This window comes from Physeter macrocephalus, chromosome 1, assembly GCF_002837175.3.
Source record: "Physeter macrocephalus isolate SW-GA chromosome 1, ASM283717v5, whole genome shotgun sequence".
NCBI classification, from domain to species: domain Eukaryota; kingdom Metazoa; phylum Chordata; class Mammalia; order Artiodactyla; family Physeteridae; genus Physeter; species Physeter macrocephalus.
Genome location: NC_041214.2, coordinates 82,728,277 through 82,755,001, shown reverse-complemented (window position 1 = coordinate 82,755,001; position 26,725 = coordinate 82,728,277). Strand labels below are relative to the sequence as shown.

The 26,725-nt window shown below is 35.8% G+C and overlaps 1 protein-coding gene across 3 annotated transcripts in view; it reads right to left on the bottom strand.

The window, feature by feature from the left end:
• Positions 1 to 26,725, bottom strand: part of IL1RAP (interleukin 1 receptor accessory protein) — a 124,240-nt gene that overhangs the window by 24,327 nt on the left and 73,188 nt on the right. For all 3 annotated transcript variants that reach the window (XM_028492310.2, XM_007102275.4, XM_028492322.2), the window contains exons 3-8: positions 23,261 to 23,546; positions 19,284 to 19,470; positions 7,923 to 8,088; positions 5,495 to 5,566; positions 3,202 to 3,328; positions 852 to 1,000 (exon numbers count right to left, since the gene is read on the bottom strand). In XM_028492310.2, the coding sequence (XP_028348111.1) occupies positions 852 to 1,000; positions 3,202 to 3,328; positions 5,495 to 5,566; positions 7,923 to 8,088; positions 19,284 to 19,470; positions 23,261 to 23,546 (987 nt within the window). The remainder of the gene's footprint in view (positions 1 to 851; positions 1,001 to 3,201; positions 3,329 to 5,494; positions 5,567 to 7,922; positions 8,089 to 19,283; positions 19,471 to 23,260; positions 23,547 to 26,725) is intronic.

Here is a 26,725-nt window from a genome sequence, read left to right as displayed (position 1 = left end):
CCGGGGCACGAACCCGTGTCCCCTGCAATGGCAGGCGGATTCTCAACCACTGCACCACCAGGGAAGGCCAAGAAAGCTTTATCATTTTTATTTATTGTAGGAAAATATAGTACTATCGACATAGAAATCATTTTACAGCATTTTAAGTCATAGTTTAATTAATTTTCATTTTAGCAATTGTGGCTAGTGGTATATTACACACTTGCTTGAATATTGGCACATAGTGTTGAAAATTATCATTTTAAAATTATATTTTTTGAGAATATTTTATGTCTTAACTACTTGCATACAATTAGATGGTTGCTATTTATAATGTTTCATTATTATAGATAATGCTTCTAAGAATATCGATGGGGACATAATTCTCTTTCTGTTAAGTTAGTTGTTCAGGAAGAATTCCAAAAGTATTAAGTCATATAATGGTACGACCATTTTTTGTAACGCCTAAACTCTGTCATCAATGATTTCTAAAAGGGTCTTTACAATTCACCAACAATAAGTGACTCTACCAGTTTTATTAAATCTTTGTTAGCTTTAAATATTTTATTTATTTTTTATTTTTCATTACTGTATAGATATAAAACTATGCTTCATTTTCATAATCATATGGAATTTTTAAGTCACATTTGGGTATTAAGATACTAAAACTATAAGAGATATTATAATATTTTGAGTATCTTTATATTAATGGAAACTTTCTCTCAAGATTTTTTCATTCAACTTTAATTCATTACTATGTGTCAGATACGCTAAGTGCTGGAGCTCTCTCATTCTCAGTTTCTCCTTTTTTCTTATTCACCTCAGTGCTGCATTTGGAGTTCAGAGATTCATCTGCTGAGTGCACCCATTACCTTTCTGTTTCACCTTGGCTGGTTTGTTAACCTCCCCTTTGGCATTTCTGGCATGACAGACATAGTTGCGCTTGAGATCCTCAGCAGTAACTTTCTTGATGCTCAGAAGCTGAGTCCTTGTCTCGTCTTCTGTTTTACTCAGAGTTACACTAGAAGTAGGGGAAAGAAAATCAAACCATTAGCGAGACTCAGGGGCCAGAGGTCCTAGGTGAGGATGTCGATAAGCTGAGTTGCCTGTGATCCAAAAGGAGTTACAAAAGGAGACTAGCTTCTAGATTCCAATACCATTCTTTACCATCTATACTACACACAATCACAATATGTAGATCAACTCCCAGAGTTAGCATCATACTACAGATCTGTCTTCAAAGGGAAACGTCTCCTATCCTCAAACATCTGAGGGAGGATGCAGCATCATTTTAGGGAGAAGCTTCTGAGGCCTGACCCCTTTGGAGTTTGATCCAGGTTTTGCACACTTATTGCTTATATACTTTGGGCATGGTAACTAATCTTTCCACATATTAGTTTCTCCTTTGAAAAGGAGGAAAGTGGCAATGTCTACATATTGCACTGCATGTATCAACTTACTCAAGAATTCTGAGGACTGAGTATGTTAATGCATAAGTATTAGAACAATGTTTAATAAATATTCATATAGGCTATTATTATTATTATCCCACAGTGATCGTTGATGCATTTCAGAGATTCCCAAAACTTGGATTTTGAACACAGATAGAACATTTTGGTCAAACCTCATGGTTATATCCTAAAAAGAAGAAACTTCTCAGAGCAAGTAAACTTTGTGAAAATAAATATATCCAGTTCTCAACAAGTTAGAGATCAAGTGCTTTGGGTCTAAGATCAAGATTTAAGATCCCTTTGAACTACTTTGCTCAAAAGAAGAAAAAAAAATTCTCTCTCCTACAGTTGACTGACATCCGGGTTCTTCTGATGCAGTTTACCGTAGGTCATGAGAATTTGGTTAAGGACTGTGATGGATTTAACCTAAGCTTAACTGCACTGCTGAACAATGAACAGTGACTTGTGTTTCAAGAGCAGCAAGGAAGAACAACATGACTTTCATTACTATTCATTCATTATTATTATGAGGATTGGAAGCACAATGTTCAGAATTCCTGAAATAATAACTCTCCTTCTGTGCCTCCAGCCACATGTTTCATCAATTCCTTCAGCAAAAACTGCTCCAATTTCAGGAAACTCCTTCTGTATCTTTAAATATGTTCTGCTTCTCGAAACCTCCACACCTTCGCACATGATGTTCTTTTTACCAGGAACATGCTTTTTATTTCTTTATCTAGTTTATTTCTACTCATCCTTCAAATCTTTATTTAGTCTCTGTATCATCTGAGAAGCATTACCGAATCCCCTAAAGCTGACTGGAATCCCCAACTAAATCTTTCTTTAACATTCCATACTTCCCATTCACTGCATTTATCACATTATACTGGCATTTCTGTTCTATCATTGTTACTCCTATAAAATCTACTCAGTTAGGGACTAAGTATCTTGCATAGTACCTGATGACATTTCATAATTTCTGCATAAAGTCTAAGTTTACTAGTAGGGAATAAATATCTTTTAAATTCTAGAAGTTCAAGTAGCCTAAGATATATCCACACACAGGTGATAGATAAGGCGTAAGTTTTCAGAACCACTTTGTCATGTAATTAGTCAGCTGCTCATTTTTATTAATTGTTGCAGTTCTCCTTGCCAACTCAAGCCACTTCAAAAAAGTCATTTTTATTTATGAATAAAATGACCCAGCTTGTTACTTTAAGAATGAGCTATATTACCACCCCATCCACTTAAAAAATAAAATTTAAAGAACATTCATGTATTTAGTAAATATTAAACATTACTATTAATTAAAGATGTGACTTGTATGCTATGAAAATTAAGAAAGAGGAGGAAGATAGGAAATATATGCTGACTATAGACAAGAAACTAACACAGTTATCTGAGGCACAAAAACATAGGCCCAGACTCCAGGCCCAGACTCCAGACTCCAGAGAAAGAGAAGAGGGCCACACTGGCAGGCTTTCATTATCCACAACCCTATATCCTAGCCTTTTCATTCATATAGGATATGCATTCCATCTACCTTCAAGTGGGTATCATAAAGATGTAATCATCAGGTGGCATCTGGGGCTTGGACTGCAAGTCCAGTAATCCTGCTTTGGGGTGTAGCCACTAAAGACTTGAAAATCATGCTGATTTTTGTTAATGATAGGCAAAAAATAGAATTTTAATTTTCATTGATCAGCATACACTGGAAGGCATTAGGTTGAGGGACAAGGGTTAGTCACCCCCTTGCCTGTGTCAATGATACCTTTCATTAACAGCTACGTCAATAGTGGTGTCCTCTGGCTTTTTTCCATCAATGGTCCACCAAACCTCATTGCGAGAGTCCTTCAGGAAAGTAAAAAAGACTTTACAGGGGATGAGTAGCTCCTCTCCTAAAAAAACAAGTTAACTCATCAGTTTGTAACCTTCACATGGTTATATTGGTTCTATTCTGTGATTAATCAGAAGCCATAAAATTTATGTGCGCCTTCAACCCTACTTCTGACTAATTTTCAAGTGGGCTATACCATAAGGTAACTTTTTTCCTTCACTGCATAAGAAACAAACCAAGAAAAGTACAGCAGCTTTACATAAAACTATTAGACTGCCCATCTTTTATTACAATCTATATATGTTCTAAAATGACAGTATTTATTCAAAAAGGCTCTGACAACATTCCTTTTTTTAGCCCTAAACCTCCATGGACTACTCTTCTCCTTTGTTATTTCCCTCACAAACAATGGATGATTGAGGTAAGCTTCTCCAGATCTTTGGACCTTGGCCCAGAAAAGATGGGGCAATGCCATCACTGAGAGGACTGGCCAGGCAGGCTGCATCTGGAAATGCTTAAGCTATCAGGATGCAGTCAATGAGTTAAAAACAACTTTTAAATAGAAATGCTATGCTATCCTTCTGAGATGGAACATGAGGATAGGGGGATCTCTAGGCAAAACTGGTAATAATAATCAAAACAACAACAACAGCAGCACACTCACTGAGAACTTTGAATAATTCACTGTGCTAAATATTTATTCTATTAGGCTACTTATTAATACGCTTATTTAATTTTAACAAAATATTATGAATTTTTTTTTTTTTTTTTTGCGGTACGCGGGCCTTTTCACTGTTGTGGCCTCTCCCGTTGTGGAGCACAGGCTCCGGACGCGCAGGCTCAGCGGCCATGGCTCACGGGCCCAGCCGCTCCGCGGCATGTGGGATCCTCCCGGACCGGGGCACGAACCCGCGTCCCCTGCATCGGCAGGCGGACTCCCAACCACTGCGCCACCAGGGAAGCCCATGAAATATTTTTTAAATTCATGTTTTATAGATATAAAAACTAAAGCTTAAAGATGTTACATGTCATTCCAAGGTCAAATTGTTAATAAGTGGCAGATCAGGATTTGACCTAGACTGACTTTCCATTTCAGTTTGCCCAGAACAGTTCTGTTTTATGCTTGCTTTCCTAGTTATTTATTAATATCGACTGCTTTCACTCTCAAAAGGTGTCCAGGTTGAGATGATAAATTATATTGTCATCCCAATTTGAACTCAGGTTTGTCTCACTGAGTGGTCATACTCTATCCTCTTTTCCAATGCATGGTTTTTATGCCTTCCTCTCCAGTTATAAAGTGAATATGGATTCAGGCATGTTTTTATAACCATAATATGATAGATAGAGGAAAGATATTTAGAAGATTAATAAGGGTTTACCCGGATAGCAGGAAGAATGTTCATTTTAATACATAAAACCACTACTGATTCTAGGAAATCTGGTCCATTTGGGGTTGGCAGACTCCCCTTGGTATTATTTTTTCACAAGGCAGATCACTATTTGAAACCTTTTCTTAATTTGGGCGGGTATCATTGTTCTCCACCTATGTTGAACACTGCTTCTATTATCTTTAGTACATTTTAAACAAATTTTCTTTTATATTTTTCATTGGGTTTGAAGTGAATTTATTGGTAAGGATGCAATATAGAGAATGTTAAAATTTTCTATGGTTTTTCAAGTTAACTGTGAGAGGCTTTGAGTCAGAAGAATAACAGATTATGCCTTATTTGGTCAGTTCCAAATGATTTTTGTATAGAATGAAAAATTATGAAAACTAAAAGGAAACCCAGGTAGCCAGCGTACACATTCGATGGTGTTCTGAATCAAGGTGTACTAGTCCTATTAGTTGTTACCTGTTGAATTCACAGTTCTGACTCCAGGTCTACCCCTTGCTCCTTTGTAGTGGTGTAGAAGTTTAAAGGACATCTGGTGCTCATGTTGAAGACTCGGTAAACCAAAGCCCTGCACAGGCTAAAGTTTGCATCAAACAGAAATCTCTAATCAGAAGAAAACTGCTCACAGAGGGAGAAGGGAGCATCTGCTGTGAGAGAAGCAGAGAATCCCTGAGCTGAATACCCAAAGCTGACTAGGTTTCTGAGAGCACTTCAGTTTCAACTCATGTGTTTCTTTACAATAGCCCTCTATTCTCTTGCGTTAACTTAAGTGACATTTTATTCCTTGTAATTAAGAGAATCTAACTGATATTCCGAGGCACAGCTATAATTACCCGGTTCTTTCTCGTAGACCACAAGATCAGTGGGTGAATAGAACTGGGGAGGCAATGCATCGTTTGGAGAGCCTGTGATAGAGAGGAAGGGACAAAGGGATATGACGTCAAATCATGTAGCCTTTATTCCACATAACCCATTTCAAAATTCTGCTCTTCAGTAAAGCATTGCCCAACTTCCTGGCATAGTTTGTCAATTCTTGAGAGGGCCCACAGTTCAATGGATAGTCAATTACAACACTTCTTTCATTTAAAAGAAGCAAACAAAGGAAAAAAAATATACTGAGGATCCTTCATGTTTTGGATAGAATGTTTATCCAGTGTTTTTGCTTCCCAAAGCCTATATAAGATAAACTTCTTTCTCATACTACTTAATAATTAATTGATTTCAAGTCTTTCTCAATTGTTTCTTTTCTACATATTTCTCTTCAACATGCCCAGAGTGTCTAGTTTGGGAAATGGTTAAAAAAGTAAGTATTAATTAATGAACAAGCAAATGGAAAATTCAAAATCACAATTGTGAGGTCAGTACGTAAGCCTACCTGTTATCTAGTTATCAGTTGAATGTTCATTCATAGGATTGCTGCTTTTTGTAACATTATATATTTCTAAACTAAAGAAAGATGCCCTGAAAGGGCTTAATAGTGTAGTATTTAAGAGTAGAAGTTTCAAAGATTTAATGACCAGGGTTCCAACCTCGACTTGACCATATACAAACCATACAAATTTTTTTTTTTTACTTAAACTTTGAAAATCTAATTTAGTCAACTCTAAGATGAGAGTAATTAAACTTACCTCACAGGTTCATTATGTGGATTAAATTAAGTAATGCATATTAAAGCATCCTACTGGTATATAATAAGTACTCAATACTTCAGTTTTAAAAAACAAACTTGGGAGTTGGATAAGAAACACACCCCTCACATATGTGTCTGTCAACTTCTATTTCTATAAGTCAAAGTGAACATGCATGCCTGTTCCCAACTCTCCAAAAATGAATACATTGAAGTGTATATATACATTGGAAACAATTACCAAGACGAATATATGGTTAGATTATTCATGTGACTTTCAATGTCCATTCATGTTAGGTTCTAAATTTAGTCTGATTTTTCTTCTGAATCCATCCCCAATTCAGCATTATTCCAAAGGTAAGCAGAGAAATAGAAGTGATTACAAAATTATTTGATGTGAATTTTATTTGCACTATGTTAAAGCCCTTTAAAAAAATTGTGCTGAACTTGGTGTCAGACTAGTAGAAAAAGCCCTAAACACAGAGTCAGAAGCCTGGGATTTAGAATTACTTCTTCCACTAACTCAGGGAGCTTCTCTAAGCAGGTTAGTTTCTGTTGTTGGGACTCAATGTTTCCATCTATTAAAAGATGGGGTATGAAAAAATCTCACTCTGATATGCTGTCATTTTTTTTCTTTTTTAAAAATTTATTTATTTTTATTTATTTACTTTTGGCTGCACTGGGTCCTCATTGCTGCTCGCGGGCTTTCTCTAGTTGCAGCAAGCGGGGGCTACTTTTCGTTGTGGCGCGCGGGCTTCTCATTGTGGTGGCTTCTCTTGTTGCGGAGCACGGGCTTTAGGCATGCGGGCTCAGTAGTTGTGGCTTGTGGGCTCCAGCGTTCAGGCTCAGCAGCTGTGGTGCATGTGGGATCTTCCCGGACCAGGGCTCAAACCCACGTCCCCTGCATTGGCAGGCGGGCTCTCAACCACTGCGCCACCAGGGAAGCCCTGTCATTTTTAATACAGTGGATGCAGTAGTATTTAGGGCTGTCCTCTAAATGCCACCTATCCTGACACTGGTTCTCTTGATTTCTAGGTCTGATGGGAGTCTGTTGACTCTGCCTAGACACTGTCCTTTCCACTTCTCTAGTTTCTCACCCCCAAAGAAAGCAATGGTTGAGCACTGCCAGCAAATAGCTTCAGCAATCGCTACAGAAGTTCCAGTACATAAAAGACATATTTTACTTAATTCAAGTAAAATACTTTTTTTGACAACAGTATTAACTAATATTCATTGAGTTTCTACTGCTTGCCTGGAACTGCATTAGCATAATATGTATATTATTTCTAATATTCTGAACTATACTAAATGTTAGGTTGTTGTAGTCCTGGAGTACAGGCAAGTCATAGTGCTAATAAATGGCAATGGTATAATTTGAACACAGATATGTCCGGCACTCTGTTCACTCTCCAAGCTGCCTTTACTTCATTCATCCACATATTCATTCAATAGAACAATAGTTGTTAAATGCCTACTATCTATGTGGAATTGCTGAGGCCTTGGGAATAGTGCAGTGAAGATAAAGATAACCCTCTTTTCTTTCAGAATTTACACCCTTGTTTGTAATAAACTCTTAAGAGTCTAAACAAAATTATTGCATTTTGTTGTGCGCACTTAATACAAATCATGCTTACCTACCACCTTTACAGTCTGAGTCCTGGTGAGATGGAAGGTACGTCCATTTTCTGGATATGTAACAACACATGTGTAATCTCCATTGTTTGAAACCATGGCTATGATAAAACTCAAGTTCATGCCTTCGGGTATTACATTATTAAAGTTGTGTACTTTATAACAGCCCTAAGAAGTAAAGGAAAAGATGTTTACTATTTAGATACATGCATAGAAAGTATACAAACAAATATATGCATACACATCTACACTTCGCAGAGAACGTAGAAATATCTATGCTGGCTATACTTTTCACAAAACTATTTTGGTCATGTATTTGACGATGTTTCTGCAAAGAATGAATGCAGTAATTTTTATTATCATTTCTGCAAGAGGAAAATTAACATTCTTAACTGAAATATGAATTCAAAAGCACAAGCTTCCTGTCTCAAGATCTAGTATTCAAATTCTGGGAATTCCAAGTTAATAGTAAAGCAAGGTTAAAGTTTCAAAAAATGATTAAGGCAACTTAAGTAAATGTATACTTAAAGACAATTTTTTTCATTTTTCTATGTTTTTCACTGATTATGTTAATTCAGAAATACAGTCACTCTGACAAACTAGGCACTGTTTTAGATGTCTGGTTTTGGCATTCTTGATCATTCTGTGAATCACCGTATCAGGTATTTCCAAACTTCTTTGTTTCTCTTCTACTTATCCCATTTTTTTAGTTGTATAGTACAGACTCCAGAATTTAAAAATAAAATATATTTTATGAGTCTAACCAAGAGTTAAGAGTTTGTTTGTGCTCCAACTCATATTTTCATATAACTATGTTGTTTTTTTAAATTTTGAGGTTTAAATATCTCATTCAACATAACTAGAATCCTGTTTTGGATCTCTCAGCCCCACTAATTGGCTATATCATTTGACTTTTTTCTTTTCAAGAAAAAAATCAATACATCATATTTGACAAAAATATGCATTGAACATTTACTTTTAGAAAAACTTGTGTTTGTCTTTTAAAAATCAATACTTCATCTATGACAAAAAGAATTGGGTCCTCTTGATCTTTAATATTCTGGGAGTCTATTACCAGGTTGTACTTTCAATTTCCCGTGTTCACATATTTAACTTTAATTCTTGTATCCTCAAGGTTTTCTTACTTCAATTCCTGGAGCATGTGTTTTGAAATATGACAGTTACACTACGTGGCACATTTTGTAATTTTTTGTCACAGGAAATAACATCTTTTAGAAACAGTGCTAAACTTTTGATTCATGGAGATGATCATCAAGAGGACAATGACATATACTCAGTTATTTTTCTGAATACAATTTATCCTGTTTTGATAAGCAGTGACTCTAGAAAATTGTCACATCAACACAATATTTAAAGGTTATCACAAAGTATAAGGCCATAAAGCCCTGTACTCTTATAATAAATTTATGTCAGATTTGGTTTAAATTGAGTTTAGACTATCTATAGAACTCTATTTGATTTTTCTGGCACCTTTCATTTAAACAGTTCAAAGCTATTTGCCTCTTTCATGTGTTAGCTTAGCTGTTCTTAAGTCCTTGTGAAGTAGACAGATCAGACTAAATATGCCCTAGTTTTCAGGTGGAAAAAAATGAGATAGATAAAGAGATATTCTAGGTAACACAGTGCAGAGATAAAACTCAGTTTTTTACACAGCTGAGTGGTCTTTCACTAGCTTCTTAACCAAGAATGAACACCAATTTTCATCCATTACTTGAGGCTGAAAAAACTATACTGAGACCTGTGCTTAGGTATACTCCATTATCACATCCAATCCTTATTCCAAACTTAGCAAATTTGGAATGCTCTTATGCCCATTTTATAGCTGAAAATACAAAGGACTATAAAGGTTAAGTGATTGCCATTATCATAGAGCCAAGCAGTGTCAGAGCTGGAATTTAAACCTAGATCTACGTGTTTTGTAGCCCTTGCTCTTAATCCCACCTGACACTGTCTCACGCTACACTGTGGTCCTGACCTATCTGGGGCCAGCCCCAGTGTTAATAGTGTGATGTGACTCTTATATGAGGCTGATTCTTACAATTAGTGGTAAACTGGAAAATCATACTTTTCAGTATGAGAAGTTAGCTATTAATACTAAACTTGTCAACAGCACTTCTTAATAAAATGTTAAAAAAACCTTTTTTTTTTACTCACCAAATATCATTTATGTAAAAACTATTTCAAACACATCATTTTAGGAGTCATAGTATGTGCTACAAATATAAAGAAATGCTTCTGACTCAAAGTCTTCTCATTCATTCATTCACCCTTGAGTATTAATCAATAAACCACATGCCAGGCACTTTTTGAGGTTCTGAGAGTACATCACTGAATAGAACAAAGAATCCACCCTCATGGACTTATCATTAACAGAAAAATGGAATCTGACACATCTAAATAGCAAGGAAAATGTTATAAAACAGGTGTGTGTTGATCTCTTGCCAGCTCCCCCTTTCTCTTTACCTTATTCCAGACTCTTGAGGATGAACTTGAAATTTAGGCCGGATGTGCCTAAGACTATCATTGGGCCTATGTGTCAGTGTTGTAAGTCAGGTTCTCTGGGATTTTCTCTTCTTTCCATAAGGTAGGATAAAAATGTAGGCCAAGGACAGGTTTTTCTTGGAGCTGATTTGTATAGAAAACTATTTCAAATTGAGGAATATTCCATAAAAAGTAATGGAAAACTTTGGGGTCTAATCTACTATTCAGAAAAATCTGACCATGAAAAATTAAATTAACTAAAAAAAAAAAAAAGAGGAAAAAGAAAAAAAAAATTAAAAGCTATTAGTTTTATGTTAGAAAAGGAAATGAAGAAAATATTTTACATTATAAGTGTTTGTGTATTTGGTAAGGGTAGGTTCAGGGAATTGTTGAACTATAAATACCCATTAACTTTAGTCTGTACTATCTGATGAGCTCTCTCTACTTCTTATAAGCAGCTGCTTCTCTAGGCCCTTCATGGGCCTAAGACACAAAGGGCATTTTTAAACATAATAAACTATTCCTGAAAATAAATCCTGCAAACATTTTGATGATTTCAAAATCATTTATTTGGAATCCAGGAAAAAAAAAAAAAGATATGAACAAAGATCTCAATACCCAAAGAATAATAAAAACATGTTTCCAAATATAAGAAATGGGTTAACAGTAAGTGGATTCCACTATGAAGCAAACACTTGTCTGACCAGAAGACAAGTCATTCATTTAGTTGAGCCATCAGTTCCTCATTCTGAATTTAAAAGAGAGAAGTTAAATAGGAGAGCAACTTTTCAACCACATAATGGTAGCCATGGCAACCTACAGCAGTATATAGGTAAAGAACAGCATAAGAAATGATTTTGAGATCGTTGAGAGGAAATAAATCATGTGGTGAGGTACCGGGTGTGGGTGAGGGGATGGCATGACTAAATAAGAACAAATATGTCCATTCAGTAAACCTACAACTTTTAAAGAACTATGTTAAGGCACAAGGATGGAAAAGACACAGTTCTTAACCTGTAAGTAAACAGTCTAGTGGAGGATTGCAACAAATGCTGTGAAAGGCATATTGGGGTGGGGAAGTAGAGGAAGAAGACCAAACAGAAAACATTAAGAAACTCTTCATGGAGAAAGGAGATCTGAACTGGATCTTAAAGGATGTGCAGATTATTAACAGTTTTTCAGGAGGAGGGCAGACATGGAGAAGGACGCTCCAGGGATGGGAAAAAGTGTAAACAACTTCCCTTCACTCTTATAGCATTTTGCCCTCCATGTTAGTACTTATCTAACTTTATCATAATGATCTCTTTTCACTTATCTCTTTCTCCAGAAAATTTACTTCTATGGGGTAAAGTGGTCGGGCAGGTGGATGAGTACTGTATCTGCATAGCCAGCTACTTGCCCAATACTGGACACATGGTAAATGCTTAATACATTGGTGTTGCAGGATCAAAAATATGAACTGAACCAGAGAAGCAAAGACATAGACATGGAGCTGCAAGCTCACGTGGTATGCAAATGATAATAAGAAGGTGAGTATATAGACTTATAAGACATGGGATGGGTGAGTTGTAGGATGGGTGGGGAAAGTGGAAGTAAGGATACAAAGAGTTAAACTGAGATATGAGGTTAAAACAGAAATATCTATTGACATTTTTGCTTCCAAGATTAAGTTGTTATAAAATACACCACACTTGTTCACAAAGACTCATAAGAGTTTTATACATCAGTCACTTTCAATGAGCAGAACTATGTCATGCATAGACACAGCAGAACTGTGTCTAAGCGATAGATACTTACGAAATCTCCCCTGTGTGTCAGGCACTGTGTTAGAAGCTGGGCATACAGTAAGTAGCCAGTAAAAACAGAAATGGCCCTTATTTCCATGGAATTTTCTAGTCCAGTCTAATTCATTCAATTATTTAATCAATTCCTAAATACAAAGTATATTGGCTCAGTTTTGTGATATGCACTTGATAGTTGAGGGAAAGCAAAGGAGAGAAGTCACTACTTAGTACAGAAGAGAGAAATGCAATCATTATAGTAACAAAGATGCTATGCAATCATTATAGTAACAAAGATGAGATATAAATTAAGTGCTGTCAAAATGTAGAGTGGGTGATTCACTCAGCCTAACTGAACCTCAAGGCTTCACAGATATCTGAACTGAGTTTAAGTTTAAAAGATGAATCTTAGGTCCTCAGAAGCCCTGAAATTATATGTAGAATGCTCTGTGTATATATGCATATATACATAATTAAATATGTATAGTTTGGAAAGAAAATATGGAATTAAATATGTATATTAAATTAAATATATATAGTTTGGAAAGAAAATATGATACATACTTCTTTCATACCAAAGGTTAAAAATCACTATATAGGGACTTTAGGAAAAGGGAGGAGATAAAGAACCAAACTAAGCTGTCAGATCAAATTGAAACAAGCACTTTAAAAATAAAGTCTATTAGATAGACCTTGGACTAACTTCCCAACCACATGTGCTATGCCAACAAGAAGGCCAAGCCTGGCACTGTTTCAGAAATGTGCTTTCCTGATGGCACTTTGTCAGAAAAAGCAAAGATTTTCCTACTTTCTGAGAGAGATTTATAAACAATACCTGACCAATTCTGCTTAATTTCACACTGAAAATTAAAGGTGGATGTAAAATACCAATTTTAATGGTCACACTGAGGACAAGGACAACCAGCCATTTGAAAATTGATATCCAGAATGATATCTACTCTGCTAAATAGCAGTTGAGAGCATTTCAGCAGCTGCTATAAATGTAACGTCCAAAGCACCCAATAAAGTGGTCCATCTGATCCTTAGTAAGAAGGGGAAAACTGACTTTGTTTTTATAAGTGTATTTGGGAAAAATAATTCAATACCTAATTATAACAATGAGAAAGAGAAATAATCCAGTAATATGAATGTTGAGATGGCTTGCCATATTTTAAAGCTCAGTTCTTTGAATATATTTCATAATAATAGTAAAAACAACAACAGGATCACGCTTACCTGTGTCATTACTACTATATATTTGGAAGACACTGTGAATAAACAGGCAGCCTCCAATTTATATACATGTTGTGTTCCAGAAGTTCTTTTAGAAGCTGGCTATTTGAAATTCAGTAAATCATTTACAAACCATGTTTCGCTTTCCAGGCTGGTTACAAATCCTGGCTTACTCAACAAACATTTACTGAACATCAATTTGACTCACAGAATTGTTGAACTAGAGAACTGTGAATTCTGGGCCCTGAATGAAGAAAACCATGCCGTGCAGAAGACAGGATGAGAGAACAGAAGACATGCAGAGGAAGAAAGTTCAATCCTGTGCCATTAACCTAAGATTCTAAAATACAAACTTTAGATTTTCTGTTTCCTCCAATCTCAGCTTTTCTGAGCACCTTATGATTTTCCAGGGCTCTCTTTTCACAGGTTTCCTTATGTTCCATAGTCCAGCCTACAACCCAATCTGTGTTCAAAGATTGCTCTGCCGTTCAAAGTGCCCTACCCCCCAGAAGTAAAGACTAGACCACCCTCTCTGTGCCATTTCTGGAGCGCATAGGTCTTGGAACCACACAGAACTGGCCTGAAATTCCAGATTCTCCTATTATCAGCTGGATTATTTTGAGGAAATTATATAAAATAATGTAGAAGTCTGGGCTATTGATACAGATTGCATAGTGCTGAATCTTGGACAAATCACTCAACCACTCTACACCTCAGTTTCCTTGACTACAAAATGGAGAAAACAAGAGAGTCCACCTCACATTGAGATATCGATAATGAGTGAAATACTAAAGCATTTAGAAGGATTACTGTGCTCAATAAATGTTAACTATTATTGTTTATGTCTCCAAACATCTGTTTCCTAATCTATACAAGGATGATATCTACCTTGAAGGATTGTGATGAGTATTACATATGATAACATTTGAAGTATGTAGCACAATGTATTGCACTAGTAAAATGCAAGAAATGTTCGTTTCCTTTTCCTTCTTTCAATTCATCAGTTTTCATCCTTCCGCTAACAGGGAAGCAAATTTGCTGGAACTGATTAATGTGTCTTTTAACTCTCACAGAGCTATTTGTATTACTAAAAGAGACCATTTCTACAATGTCAAGGTAGGGAATTCAGCTGATAACAACTGAAAGAGAACTACTGTAGGAGGGTCAAATACCTTGGTGGATGCAGGGAGTGACTGTAGAAGGTGGAAAGCAAAAAGCAATAGCAGCACTGCTACACAGTGATAGGAAAATGCAGCTACCAAGAACCCTTATTTTGTTCCCAACTTGGAAGCACTCTTAGGAGTAAAGGTGCCAATTACCAAAACATAAAGAAATAAAAAGCAGTATAACACACATCCATAGCAACCTTTTCATAATCAGAGAATAGAAAGGATGGCTGGTTACTGGTTATCCTATTTAGTCATCTGCACATTGTTGGTTATCTGCCGTGGTGATGGTTTTACCACCATGACTTTTTTTTCTTGGTCTTCTTTCCAGGCTTTGTGCTTTCATTCACCCCATAAACATTCTCTCCAGATTTTTATCTTAGCCCTTTTCTCTTCTCACTTTATTTTGTCTTCTTAAGGGCTTCAACTATCACATAGATGTATCCAATTCTCTGTCTCCAGCTTTGATTTTTTTTTTTATAAGCTCCAGACCCATATACATGTAGCCACTACCTATTGGTCACTGCCACCTAGATGTCACACAGATAAATCTAACTCAATATGACATGATCTAAATTCATTACTTGATCCCCAAACCTGTTCCTCCTCTGCTATTTCATACCTTGGTTAATAGCACTGACATCAGTCCAATCAGGAAAACCAGAAGTCTGGGAATCATTGGAGATACAGAGATGGATATGGCATAACTTTGCCCTCAAGATATAGTCAATCTCATAGAATGCATGCATGTAAATCTGTCCCTCTTCTTAAAACCAACAATACAATCTCTTTGACACTCTTGTAGAACTTAGAATTCTACTTTTTGATAAGAACAGAAATTCTTATTTATAAACTTGTCTGAATTAAACTGAGATCCTTTGGGACTATGTTGGGGAGGGCATATATCACATTCATAACCGTGTACCCCCCAGACCCCAGATATATTGCATTGAATACAGTTGATCTTCAACAAGTACGTATTGAATATAGGCATGAATAAATGGTTATAAAACAATAAAGGAAGTGAAAAGTGACATTGAAACAGTTACAAATAAATAGCTAATTGAGGGTATATGAGGGAAAATTTATTTCAGCTGGAGAGTACAGGGAATATTTTACAAAGGTGTAGAATTTGATTTGTTCTAAAGGAGAAAAAGAGGATGTTCCAGGCAGAGGGAATACATGAGGAAAAAGAGGAGAAAATAATAGAATATGTATAAAAGTAAAATTATTTTTTCAGACCATAAAGTATTCAAAATATAGAAAAAGTAATTGGGTCTCATTAGAAACGAGAGACCTTGTTGCAGATAAATAGATGAACATATTTTTTTAACCAGAAGACATATTACAACTATTGATGTCAAATTGTTAATATAATTCTTTTAATCCTTTTTACTACGGAAAAGTACAATCATAGAATAAACAATGATCCCTGTAACCATATCTAGAGTCAAAAGTACCAATTCAGGCTATGTCTTATTTCATCTATACCCACTCACTGCAACCCAATATCATTTCAAAGCAAATCACAGACATTATACAATTTAATTGGTAAATATTTCTGTGTGTACTTCTAAATGACAAGACCCCTCCTGAAAACATAACTACATTACCATTATCATAATTTAAAAAGTAATAATAACTTATTGATGTCATCAATATTCTGTCTGTGTTCATATTTCCCTGACTTTCTCATAACATGTTTTATAGTTTGTTTGAAAAAAACATGATCCACTTAAGGTCCATACACTGCAATTGGTTGTTATATATCTTAAATCAGTCTCCTCTACCTCCCCTTCCTTTCCTATCATCTCCCTTCCTCTTAATCATTTTAGTACAGAATGAAGCATATATGAAAAACACTCAAAACATATGTGTGAGTTAATGAATTAGTATAAAGCAAATACTTTAAAACCACCACTCAGGCCCAGGAATAGAACATTACCAGTCACCCTTGAAAGCCTTCCACATGCCCCATGTCAGTCACACCTTCTTGACTATCCCCCAAAGTAGCAACTATCTATACCTTCACAGTGAAGTCACTTCTTTGTTTTCATGTATGATTTTATCACTCATATATGTCCTTAGATACTATATTCTCATCCACTCTAGTGTATTAAATGTTTTACGTTTCTTTTAATCTATACATTTCCACTCTATGCCTTTCTTTTTTGCAATTTATCTGTTGAGTAACACAAGACATTTGGCCTGTAGTGTGTCTCACAATTTAGATTTTGCTGATTGCAAACTCATGGTGCAGATCAATACATTCCTCTGTTCTCTATATTTCCTGCAAGATGGCAGCAGGATCTAAAGGTTTTATCAGACTCAGATTGAATCCATTTGGCACAATTATAGGTAATATTGTGTTCTTTCATCAGAAGAAAAGTGGCTGTTTCTCTCCTTATGATATTAACAGTCAATGATGCATAATGCTTAGATTTAGTAATTCAGTGGGGTTTGCAAAGTGATTATATACTTTTATAAAAATACACTTCCCTGCACTATGTCATTATTCAATATATCATTTCTTATAGAAAAGGCAGAATAAAATCTTGGCTTTTTTTCACCTTTATTTACCCGTTTTCAAGGTAACATTTTTATTTCCTATCCTCATCCAAATGTGGCCAAATTTTGAAATATCATTATGAACTTATGGATTTAAATTTAATTCATGAGATTCGACCTGTTGCAATTAATATCCTTATGAAAGTTTAAATTGTTCCATCTTTGGCCAATGGAAAACTCTTAAAGTTGGCTCCTTAAGTCACTTCATTAATGGCTTAAACAGAGACAGATACTAAACTTTTCAACTAGGATTCCAGAATTGTCTATTTATTCTTTTAATTTTGTCAACTTTTCCTTCATGTATTTTGAAGCACTGTTATTAAGCATATACTTTTTCATTATTTTCATGCCTTCCTGATGAGTTGACCTTTTTATTATTCTGAAAAGTCCTTTCTATCTCTGATAATATTAATCATCTCTACAGTCTACTTTATATGATATTGGTATATCCATTCTAACCTTTTTATTTTTATTCATCATTTATTTTTGATCAAAATTTTTTCTCCATTACACTTTCTTTTCATCTTAAGGCATTATTTGTAGTTTTTATTTTCTGTTTGCTCCTCTTAGTTTAGATTTATTTCTGAAATAATTAATTTTCTTCTAAGTTTTTACTGAGAAGTATAATTTCTGGAATTTTCTAATTTTTATTTGTTATTCTCTCTCATCTTGCATCACTGCTTAATGTCTTTTTGCCAATTTTTGAACCAATAGGTTGCAATAGGTGGTTCTGGAATGCTTTTATTTTTTTTCTATAGAAATGTTATTCTGCTTCTTATTCTCCTTTTTTCTTATAGCTTCGAATGGGATTTTACCTTGATTCTTTTTGTTGCTCATTATTATGTAAAACTAGTTTTTCTGAGCTTTAGGATTTGGCAGGATTTTCCAATTTCACAGAGATCCTTCTTCAAAACTACAGTCTTGAGATTTCCTGATTCTGTTCTGCTCCTCCATTCTCAGCAGGTTCTCCTTCTTTCGTCTACATTACCCTGATCCTGTTTATTTTGATTCCACTCCTAGCAGTTTTTCCTCAGTGTGGTGGTTGTTTTTCAGAGTTCCGAGGCACTAGAACTATTCCAATTCCTTCAAAATGTCTTGCTATAGGCTTCTTGGACTCACTCTCGATTAGAGAGCAAAATTTCGGCTGCTATTCTCAAATTGCTTCACCCACTGGCTTTTGGGGGTTTCTCCTGTTCTTGAGCCTGCCAGATGCCATATTATTTCCATCAGCTTCCTTCTCTATAGACTCTGATTCTATATGGGTTGTACTGGTGATTTATCTCACTTATTTTACTGAAAGTGATTCTTATGGATAACTTGTCACTGAGTTTTGTTTTAAATGTTTTTCAGGAGTTTTTGGCTTTGGCTCAGGTGGATTTTTTTTTTTTTTTTTTTTTTGTGGTACGCAGGCCTCTCACTGTTGTGGCCTCTCCCGTTGCGGAGCACAGGCTCCAGACGCACAGGCTCAGTAACCATGGCTCATGGGCCCAGCCACTCCGTGGCATGTGGTATCTTCCCGGACCGGGGCATGAACCCGTGTCCCCTGCATCAGCAGGCGGATTCTCAACCACTGCGCCACCAGGGAAGCCCGGCTCAGGTGGATATTTGAAGAGATTAGAAAACTATGCTGCTGCCCCAAGTGTCATCTTCCAACACTTTCATATTTTGATTAAATACTTTCCAAAGCTCTCAGATGTGTAATAGACCACAGATAGACTGTGCCCACAAAGGAAGGCAAACATGAAAACACATACAAATAATAAAATACAGTACTTATTAACCAAAGAGCTGAAATTCACCAGATGAATTAGCAGCTTCTGACTTCACTCAGCAGTGAGTAGAAGTGGGCAATATTTCTCAAATTGCATTTCACAGGAAGTTAATAGAAATAAGGTAGGTCTGGTGGTCCAGTGAATGTAATTTAAGACATGGTGGGTTGAGGCAAAGCATCTCCACTGCTTCTTTTAAAATGGTACAAAGTGAGGAAGCAGTAAAAGATTTGTATAAAGTTATTAAGGAGGAAATGATGATGAGAAAAATGTCAGTTTCTATATTAACTCAACAAATAATCATTGTCATTTTAGAGAGGGTAAATGCCCTCTAGTTTGCTTACCATATACCAAGTGATGGTTGGCTTGACACTAGAAGGAAAAAATCCATCAATGTTTGGACAAGTGATCTTCTGAACACCATATTCTAAATATAATCTATGCACTGGAAGTTTCATGGGAGAATTGAAGCAGCTATCTTTTTGAACCACTTCCAGAGGAAATGCAACTTTGCTGCAATATGTAGTGTTCCTGAAAAGAAAAATATGCAATGAATGGGCAGTCTCATTTGCATTTGTTTTGATGCAGCAAACACATTAAAATGAGCTAAGTGAAGTACTGCTGTGTATTGAGACTTTATTTATATATTAAGTTCATGTAACAATTAAATGTGTTATGGAGGTATTTCCTATAACAACTGACACAACAGAATAAAAACAGACACAATTAGCTACTACTGATAAACTATTTAGATTTTTAGATATGTTCCTAAACATACATATGTATGTGTGTGTGTGTGTATACTCATATATATATAATGTTTAATTTTACCCTTAAAACATTCTTAATAACACTCAGTACTGGTAAGGCACAGGTAAGAACAGCATATTAACTCATGGTTGATAATGGTATAAACGAGTTCTGGAAAATTAAATATGTTTCCAAAAACATTTTTAAAAGCCTTAGCCTTTGCCCTTGTAATCTTATTTCTGGAGATTTTTTCACATGATAGACGTAGGAAAAGTGAGAATAGAGAGAGCACATGATCAAAAATGCCCATCCTGTGCTATATCAGCAAGGAAGATATTGGAATCAGTAGAAAAACCAATGAAAAGGAAAACTGTGAAAAAAAAAATCATGGTACAACCATCCAAAGTTATTGTACACTTATATAAAAAAATCAAGCATGAAGGAAAAAACTAACAAACACATAAAACATGTTAAGATGGCTGGGGAGGGACTTCCCTGGTGGTCCAGTGGTTAAGACTTCACCTTCCAGTACAGGGGTTGCAGGTTTGATCCCTGATCGGGGAGTTAAGATCCCACGTGTCTTGTGGCCAAAAAAACAAAATATAAAACGAAGAAATAGTCAATAAAGACTTTAAAAATGGTCCACATCAAAAAAAATCTTTAAAAGAAGAAAAAAAAAGGATGGCGGGGAACTGTATTTATACCTTTAATGTTTGTGTAAGTCATTTCATCTGCCTGGAGGGTTCTTCTTTTCCCATCACCCTACCTTTCACACGGAGGTCTATGTCATTCTCTACAGACCCCATATCTAAATTAGGACTCTCATCCTCTCAGCACCTTTGACAATTCCTTGATTGAATTTATCATAGTTCAAACAAAGTCACGACCATATGTGTTTTCTTTTATTTCTTGCATCTAGTGCAGTGCCTAAACTTTCAGTAGGCACTGAATAAATATTTGTTGGATACATGGAATATACATAAAACTGTATTACATATAGGAAAACAATAAAGGGAGTATAGATAATAAAAATAAGTGATTTTTTAGGGTGATATGTAAATGGGTCATTCATTGCCCACCGCTTTTTGTGATTTCTATTTAAGACATATTACATACTCAATAACTCATGAATTAAGACTAAATCCAATGGAAAGTGTGGGAGAATTCATTACCCTCCCCAAGATGGGAGGAGAGAGTGTTTAAGGATGACTTATGACAATGGTAATAAGGTGGAAGGGGAGAGTGGCAGGCACAATCTTTACCTACAGATAACAAAAGGTCTTCCAAGTAGAAGTATCCTATAGGTGGAAGTAACCTACAGAAGGTAAATTTCAGCTTAATAAGATACATTTCCTGACTATAAAATCAAGTGATGAACAATGAATGGACTGACTTTTCCAGCTCCATAAGTCACATCTGGATGTTATCTAAATGGAGGTACTGAAGCAATAATACAAGCAGTAAAATCCTGGAGGATGAATCTTAACTTTATTTTCTTAATGACATCAGGCCTATGATTTCACATGGTTCAGTTTAAGGTCATTCTCAGTTTAGGAATCACTACAGGACAATGGGAAGCTTCTGGTACCCCCACCAGATAAGTTTAATTCAAATTTTCTTTAGAAGATAGGCAGACAGGTAAACTGAAGAAATGGCAATCTGGAAATTGATAACACTAAAGGTATACTCAGGCCTAGACAGTCATGAGCCTTGCTCCTATAATATAAAAGAAGGATGGAAAAGTTTGGAGGAGAGCTCTAAAGAAGTAGTGGGTTGCTAAGGAAAAAAAAAAAATAGAGATACTGAAGCACTAGAATGCATAGTAGAGACCAAGGGCAACCAGAAAGCTACTGATGACTCTTCCCCAGGTATTTGCCAAGGTGTATGTGTGAAATGTTACTAGATTAACAATTGCCAAAGATGAAAAGGAGCTCAAAGAACATTTAGGCCAGCTTTCTCACTGTGTGGGTATAGATAATAAAGCTGTATTAGGGCATAAACAATGGACACATGAGTATTTCAGGCTTCTTGGAAGCTCACATCCCAGTCTAGAGTTCACTCCAATAAAATTAAATAGAAGGGGTAAAAGCCTCAGAAGGGACTTAAGAGGTTACAAGGGACTCCCAAAGCCACAGTGATCAATATGCTTTTTCCTGTGATAGAGAAGCCCTTTCTCACTAAATCATAACATTGTTTAAATTTATCAAAACATAGTCATAGTTCTCCATCAGAGAACAGTTATAACATCCATGAGAGAAAAGGAGCATTCAGAAGAAGGTCTGGGCTTAATTTATTCTGTTATGTTCTTCTGTTATTGTTATGTCATCCAGCTCTATCACTATGGGCTGAATTGTGTCCCCCACCCCAAATTCATATGTCGAAGTTGAATACCTTAGAATGCGACTGTATTTGGAGATAGGTCTTGAAAGAGGTAATTAAGGTAAAATGAGGTAATATGGGTGGGCCTTAATCCAATATAATTGATGATCTTCTAAGAAGAGGAGATTAGGACACAGAAGACACAGAGGTGAAATGATGTGAGGACATGGAGAGAAGATGTCTATCTACAAGCCAAGGAGAGATGAATGAAACCAACCCTGTTGACACCTTAATCTTGGAATTCTAGCCTCTAGAATTATGAGAAAACATATTTCCATTGTTTAAGCCACCCAGTCTGTGGTATTTTGTTATGGAAGCCCTAGGAAAGCCAATGTACTATTAAATAGTAGGAAACTATCTTTAAAAAAAAAATTCACAACCCAGATGAGAGTTTAAAAAATAAAATAAAGCTGGAAGCTAAAAAGGGACCTCAGGAAAAAAAAGTAGCCAAAGTACTAAGCCTTAAAACGGTTATTTTTCAGAAAGACCCTCAATTTTTTCAAGGTTTTTTTTTTCCAGAGGAAAAACAAAATTAATCTGTTGTAAAAGGAAAATTGGTATATTGTGAAGTAAAATGCAAAATGTACAGGAACTTTCAGAAAAAAAGTGGATTTGAAAGAAATTTTGCAGTAATGGTAGGGTGCTTTGGATTATATTCTTAGATTCCCAGAGATCTGGTATTCATTTGCTTTTTAGGGAAATTTTGGCAGAAAAGTTTTTAAAGCACTGTTGTAAGTATATTTAATGCCTCTCAGATATTCTTTCCTTTATATGGCATCCTGAGGCTTTACTTGTGCTAGGTACTTAAAAAGTTGCCAAGAGTAACAGATATGAATGGGTTCTACTGCCTGCCCTGTTCATTGTCCAGGGAAACAGATATACCTTCAGGTGAGGCAGACGTGGAGGCAGATTCATGTCAGGGAAAGGGAAAAAATGAACAAGCCTCCACCTCTAGACAACCCCGATGTATGTCAGGTTTGAAAAGGAACCACCTATTGAGAATGTTCTCAGAAGCTCAACCATTTTCTCTGCACACCTCTTTCAGCTAACCTCAGCTAAGCCAATGAGGTGAAGTGTAAATCTCTCTACATGCTTCCTTCCTCCCCTTCCCACCTTCACAGCCCATGCATCGTTTGGAAAACAGTTCAGGAACGAAAGGGAAAAGAGAAAGTCACCACAAGGGTCAGGCTACCTTAACATGCAGGTATAGTTGCCTGTGTCATTGCGGAGTGTGGGCCGGAACCAGAGCACATCTTTCTCCTTACTAATGCGGTTCTCAGGGAGGCGGAAGTTAATCGGCTCCTCAAGGTCCCGGTCCTGCCTTGTCCAATACCAGATCAGAGTAAGGCCTGCTGAATGGGCTGTACTGTAGTTATATTTCAAGAAGTGTTCAAAGAGTGGGCACTTGATACGAGCTGGCTCATCTTCATACACTTGGATCTGCCTCATGGTATCTAGTCCCCAGTCATCACAGCGTTCTGGAACAGTCAAAAAGAAAGAAAAGGCAGATGAGTCATCTCATCTCCAGAGAACACACCTTCTCCTTAGGATACCCCAGTATTTTCCAGACCCTCTTCTCGGGTCATATTCATTAGCCTCTTTCTAATAAATGTATGTAATAGACAGCCGTGGTGTGAGGAGAATTCCCCTCATTCATTTATTATCTTTTGACTATCTATTGGATAACAGTGTGATCTGATAGCTTGATCCTGTTGAACCCTACAAGGTATGGGGGCGAATCTCATCTGGAAAAGAAATCATGTACTCTTTCACTCCTCTGGGGACAAAAGAGGTTCTAAGGAGAAAATTGTAACTGAAATGGCAACCCTCTAAGATTCCCAGTTCTCCCCTGGTCTTCACTGTCCAACAGCAATAAAATGCAAGCCACATAGTTAATTTTAGGTGTCCTAGTTGCCACAGTAAAGAAATAAAAAGCAGGTAAAATTAATTTTTATAATGTATTTTGTTAAACTTGATATATCCAAAACATCCCAAATATTGATAAGCTATTTTATACTTATATTCTTTTTTTGTAATAACTCTTCAAAATTCAATGTATTTTACACTTATTGCACATATCAATTTGGATTAGTCATGTGTGTCTACTGGTATTAGATTAGACAGCCAAACTGACTACCACACACAAGAAAGCTTCCTAGTAAATAAGAGACCACATGTAGTAGAGCTGAGGCACCCTTGCTGACAGCTGCACCCTCCAGAAACACAGCTGTCAGACCTCTCCACAGCTGACCAAAGACGTAAGAGCAAGCTCAGCCTAGATAAGCTGAGCTGAGCTTATGTCACCAGAACCACCCAGAAAACCTATAGACTCATGAGCAATAATGCATGTGTAATAAATTAAATGAAGTTTATGATCGTTTGCTAGGCAACGTTTTGGGCATAAGCAGATAGCTAACAGAACAACTAAATTAGTGACAACCTTAATTTTGATAAAAGCAAAGAATTTGAAGCTTTATAACTTACAAAATGTTTTGTAAGTAAGTAATACATTTCTAAGTAAATAATAGACCTCTGGGAAATCTAACAAACTGACTTTTCCAAGAATCAACAAATTTCCATTGTTTACAATTTCTATGCTTCATTTAGAAACATGTTTTAAAATCCAATACACAAGAAAGAACTGGAAAGATCAAAGTGTTGTTCACATTAATACAAATTGATAATAAAATATTTTTTATTAAACATCTATCGTAATGTTCTTTAAATATATTTTCATTAAAACTGCATAGTTTCAGAATTAGCTCCTTCAGTTTACAGCAAGTTATAACCATAGTTTTTTCAGTTAAATGTGTCAGATTGAATACATGCATCCAATTTCACTCCTTTATGAAACTCCACTAAAACTAAAATAATTTTCAAGACGTAAACCCAAGTAATAGCAATAGCAAGAGGAAAGATAATAGTAACATCAAATGGACAAGTGGTGACCAGCTTAGCACATTTAAAACAAAAAATCCTAAATAAAGAGGGGAGAGCTGGAGAACAAACCAATCTGCAATGCAGAATGCAGAAAAAACCCAGGAGGAGAAACTGTCAGTATCAAGATAAGTAATCACTAGTACCATACACTCAATATTTCTGGGTTCTCTTACTAGGCATATTGCAAGATTGTACTTTTATGCCCTTCTTAAATAAGGGGATGCCATGTGACTCACTTTGGCCAAAATGATGTACTGAGTGTCACCTGTGTTGAGTGTTTTAAGGGCCAGAGTATATTTCACCATGCTTCCTTTTCTTCTGCCTTAGCAAATATGAAAGCACAGACGTCAAGACTCCTTTAGCTTGGTTCCCTTGATATGTATGACACACAGCAAATCTTTGCTATTTTAAGTCATAGAGAATTGGGATTTGCTTACTACCAATATGAACAATGTATCCTATCCTGGCAAATGCAACCAGATACCTTAAAAATAAGCACATAGGTGGGACAGTAAAATAAGGAGAATTGGATGAACTCTATGTCAAAAAGTGACATCTTTGGTTCCAACCCCACCCTCCTAGCACTCAGTAACCTTTCCCACTGAGTTCCAAGGATAGGAGCAACCAGATCTTTACTCTCCAGGCAGGAGAATGAATGAATATTCTCTAGAAAATCTGACTACTTTCAGAAGAAAGATCTAACAATCTTAGTATCGGAGGTTTTTTTTTTTTTTAAACCACTTGTACAGCCATATCATCATATCATCCAATAGAAAAGCTCAAGGTTAACAAGTCCCACATTCACATTTAGAATTTTTAATCAGCTTCTTAATCACTTCTTCTTAAATATGAACAAACAGCCCCAGGAGACATCTGAGAAAAATCTCTACTATAAAAGGTAACATCCAACGAAACATTGTAAAAGAAAATTTGATAAAACCAAGATTATTCAAGAAAAATAAATCTTTTAAAAGAAAAACAAAAAGCTATCATTAACATACTCAGAGAGATAAGGAAACTTGTAGATTCATGAAGCAAGAACAGAATGATATAACATAGGAATATTCAGAGAAAAAAAAGCTTATTAAAATTAAAAACATGATTGAAGAAAGGTAAAATTTAATAAATGGTTTATTTGGAAGTTAAATTTGAGAATTTTCTAAAAGGTAGAGTAAAAAAAAAATAGAAAATAGAGAAGAAAGTTAGACCAGTCCACGAGTCTCAACATCTCAATAGTAGGATCCCCAAAAGAAAGAAAATAAAAAGAAAACTCTCCATTAAATAATTCAAAGCAAAAACAAATCTCAGAACTGAAGTCATAACCTTCTAAATTAAAAAGATCTGTCAATTGCCCCAACACAGTGGATGAAAACAGACTTACACCACAAAAATATTTTTTAAAACTGTGGAAAAAGAAAAGATTATATAAACTACCAGTGAGTAAGAAAGAGGAAAAAAAATAGTCACATACAAAAGACTAGGAATCAGAATGGCTTTGCAACTCTTAAAAACAAGACTGGAAACTAGAAGATAATGAAGCAATGCATCTAAAGGAAATTTATTTGCAATCTTGAACCTTAAACCCAACAAAACAATCACGTGTGAGTGACATTTTCAGACACATAAAGACTCAGTAATTTTATATCCTATGTGCTATTTTTTCAAGAAGCTTCTGGGAGATTTGTGCTAACAAAATGAGAGAAAAAACAAGAAGAAG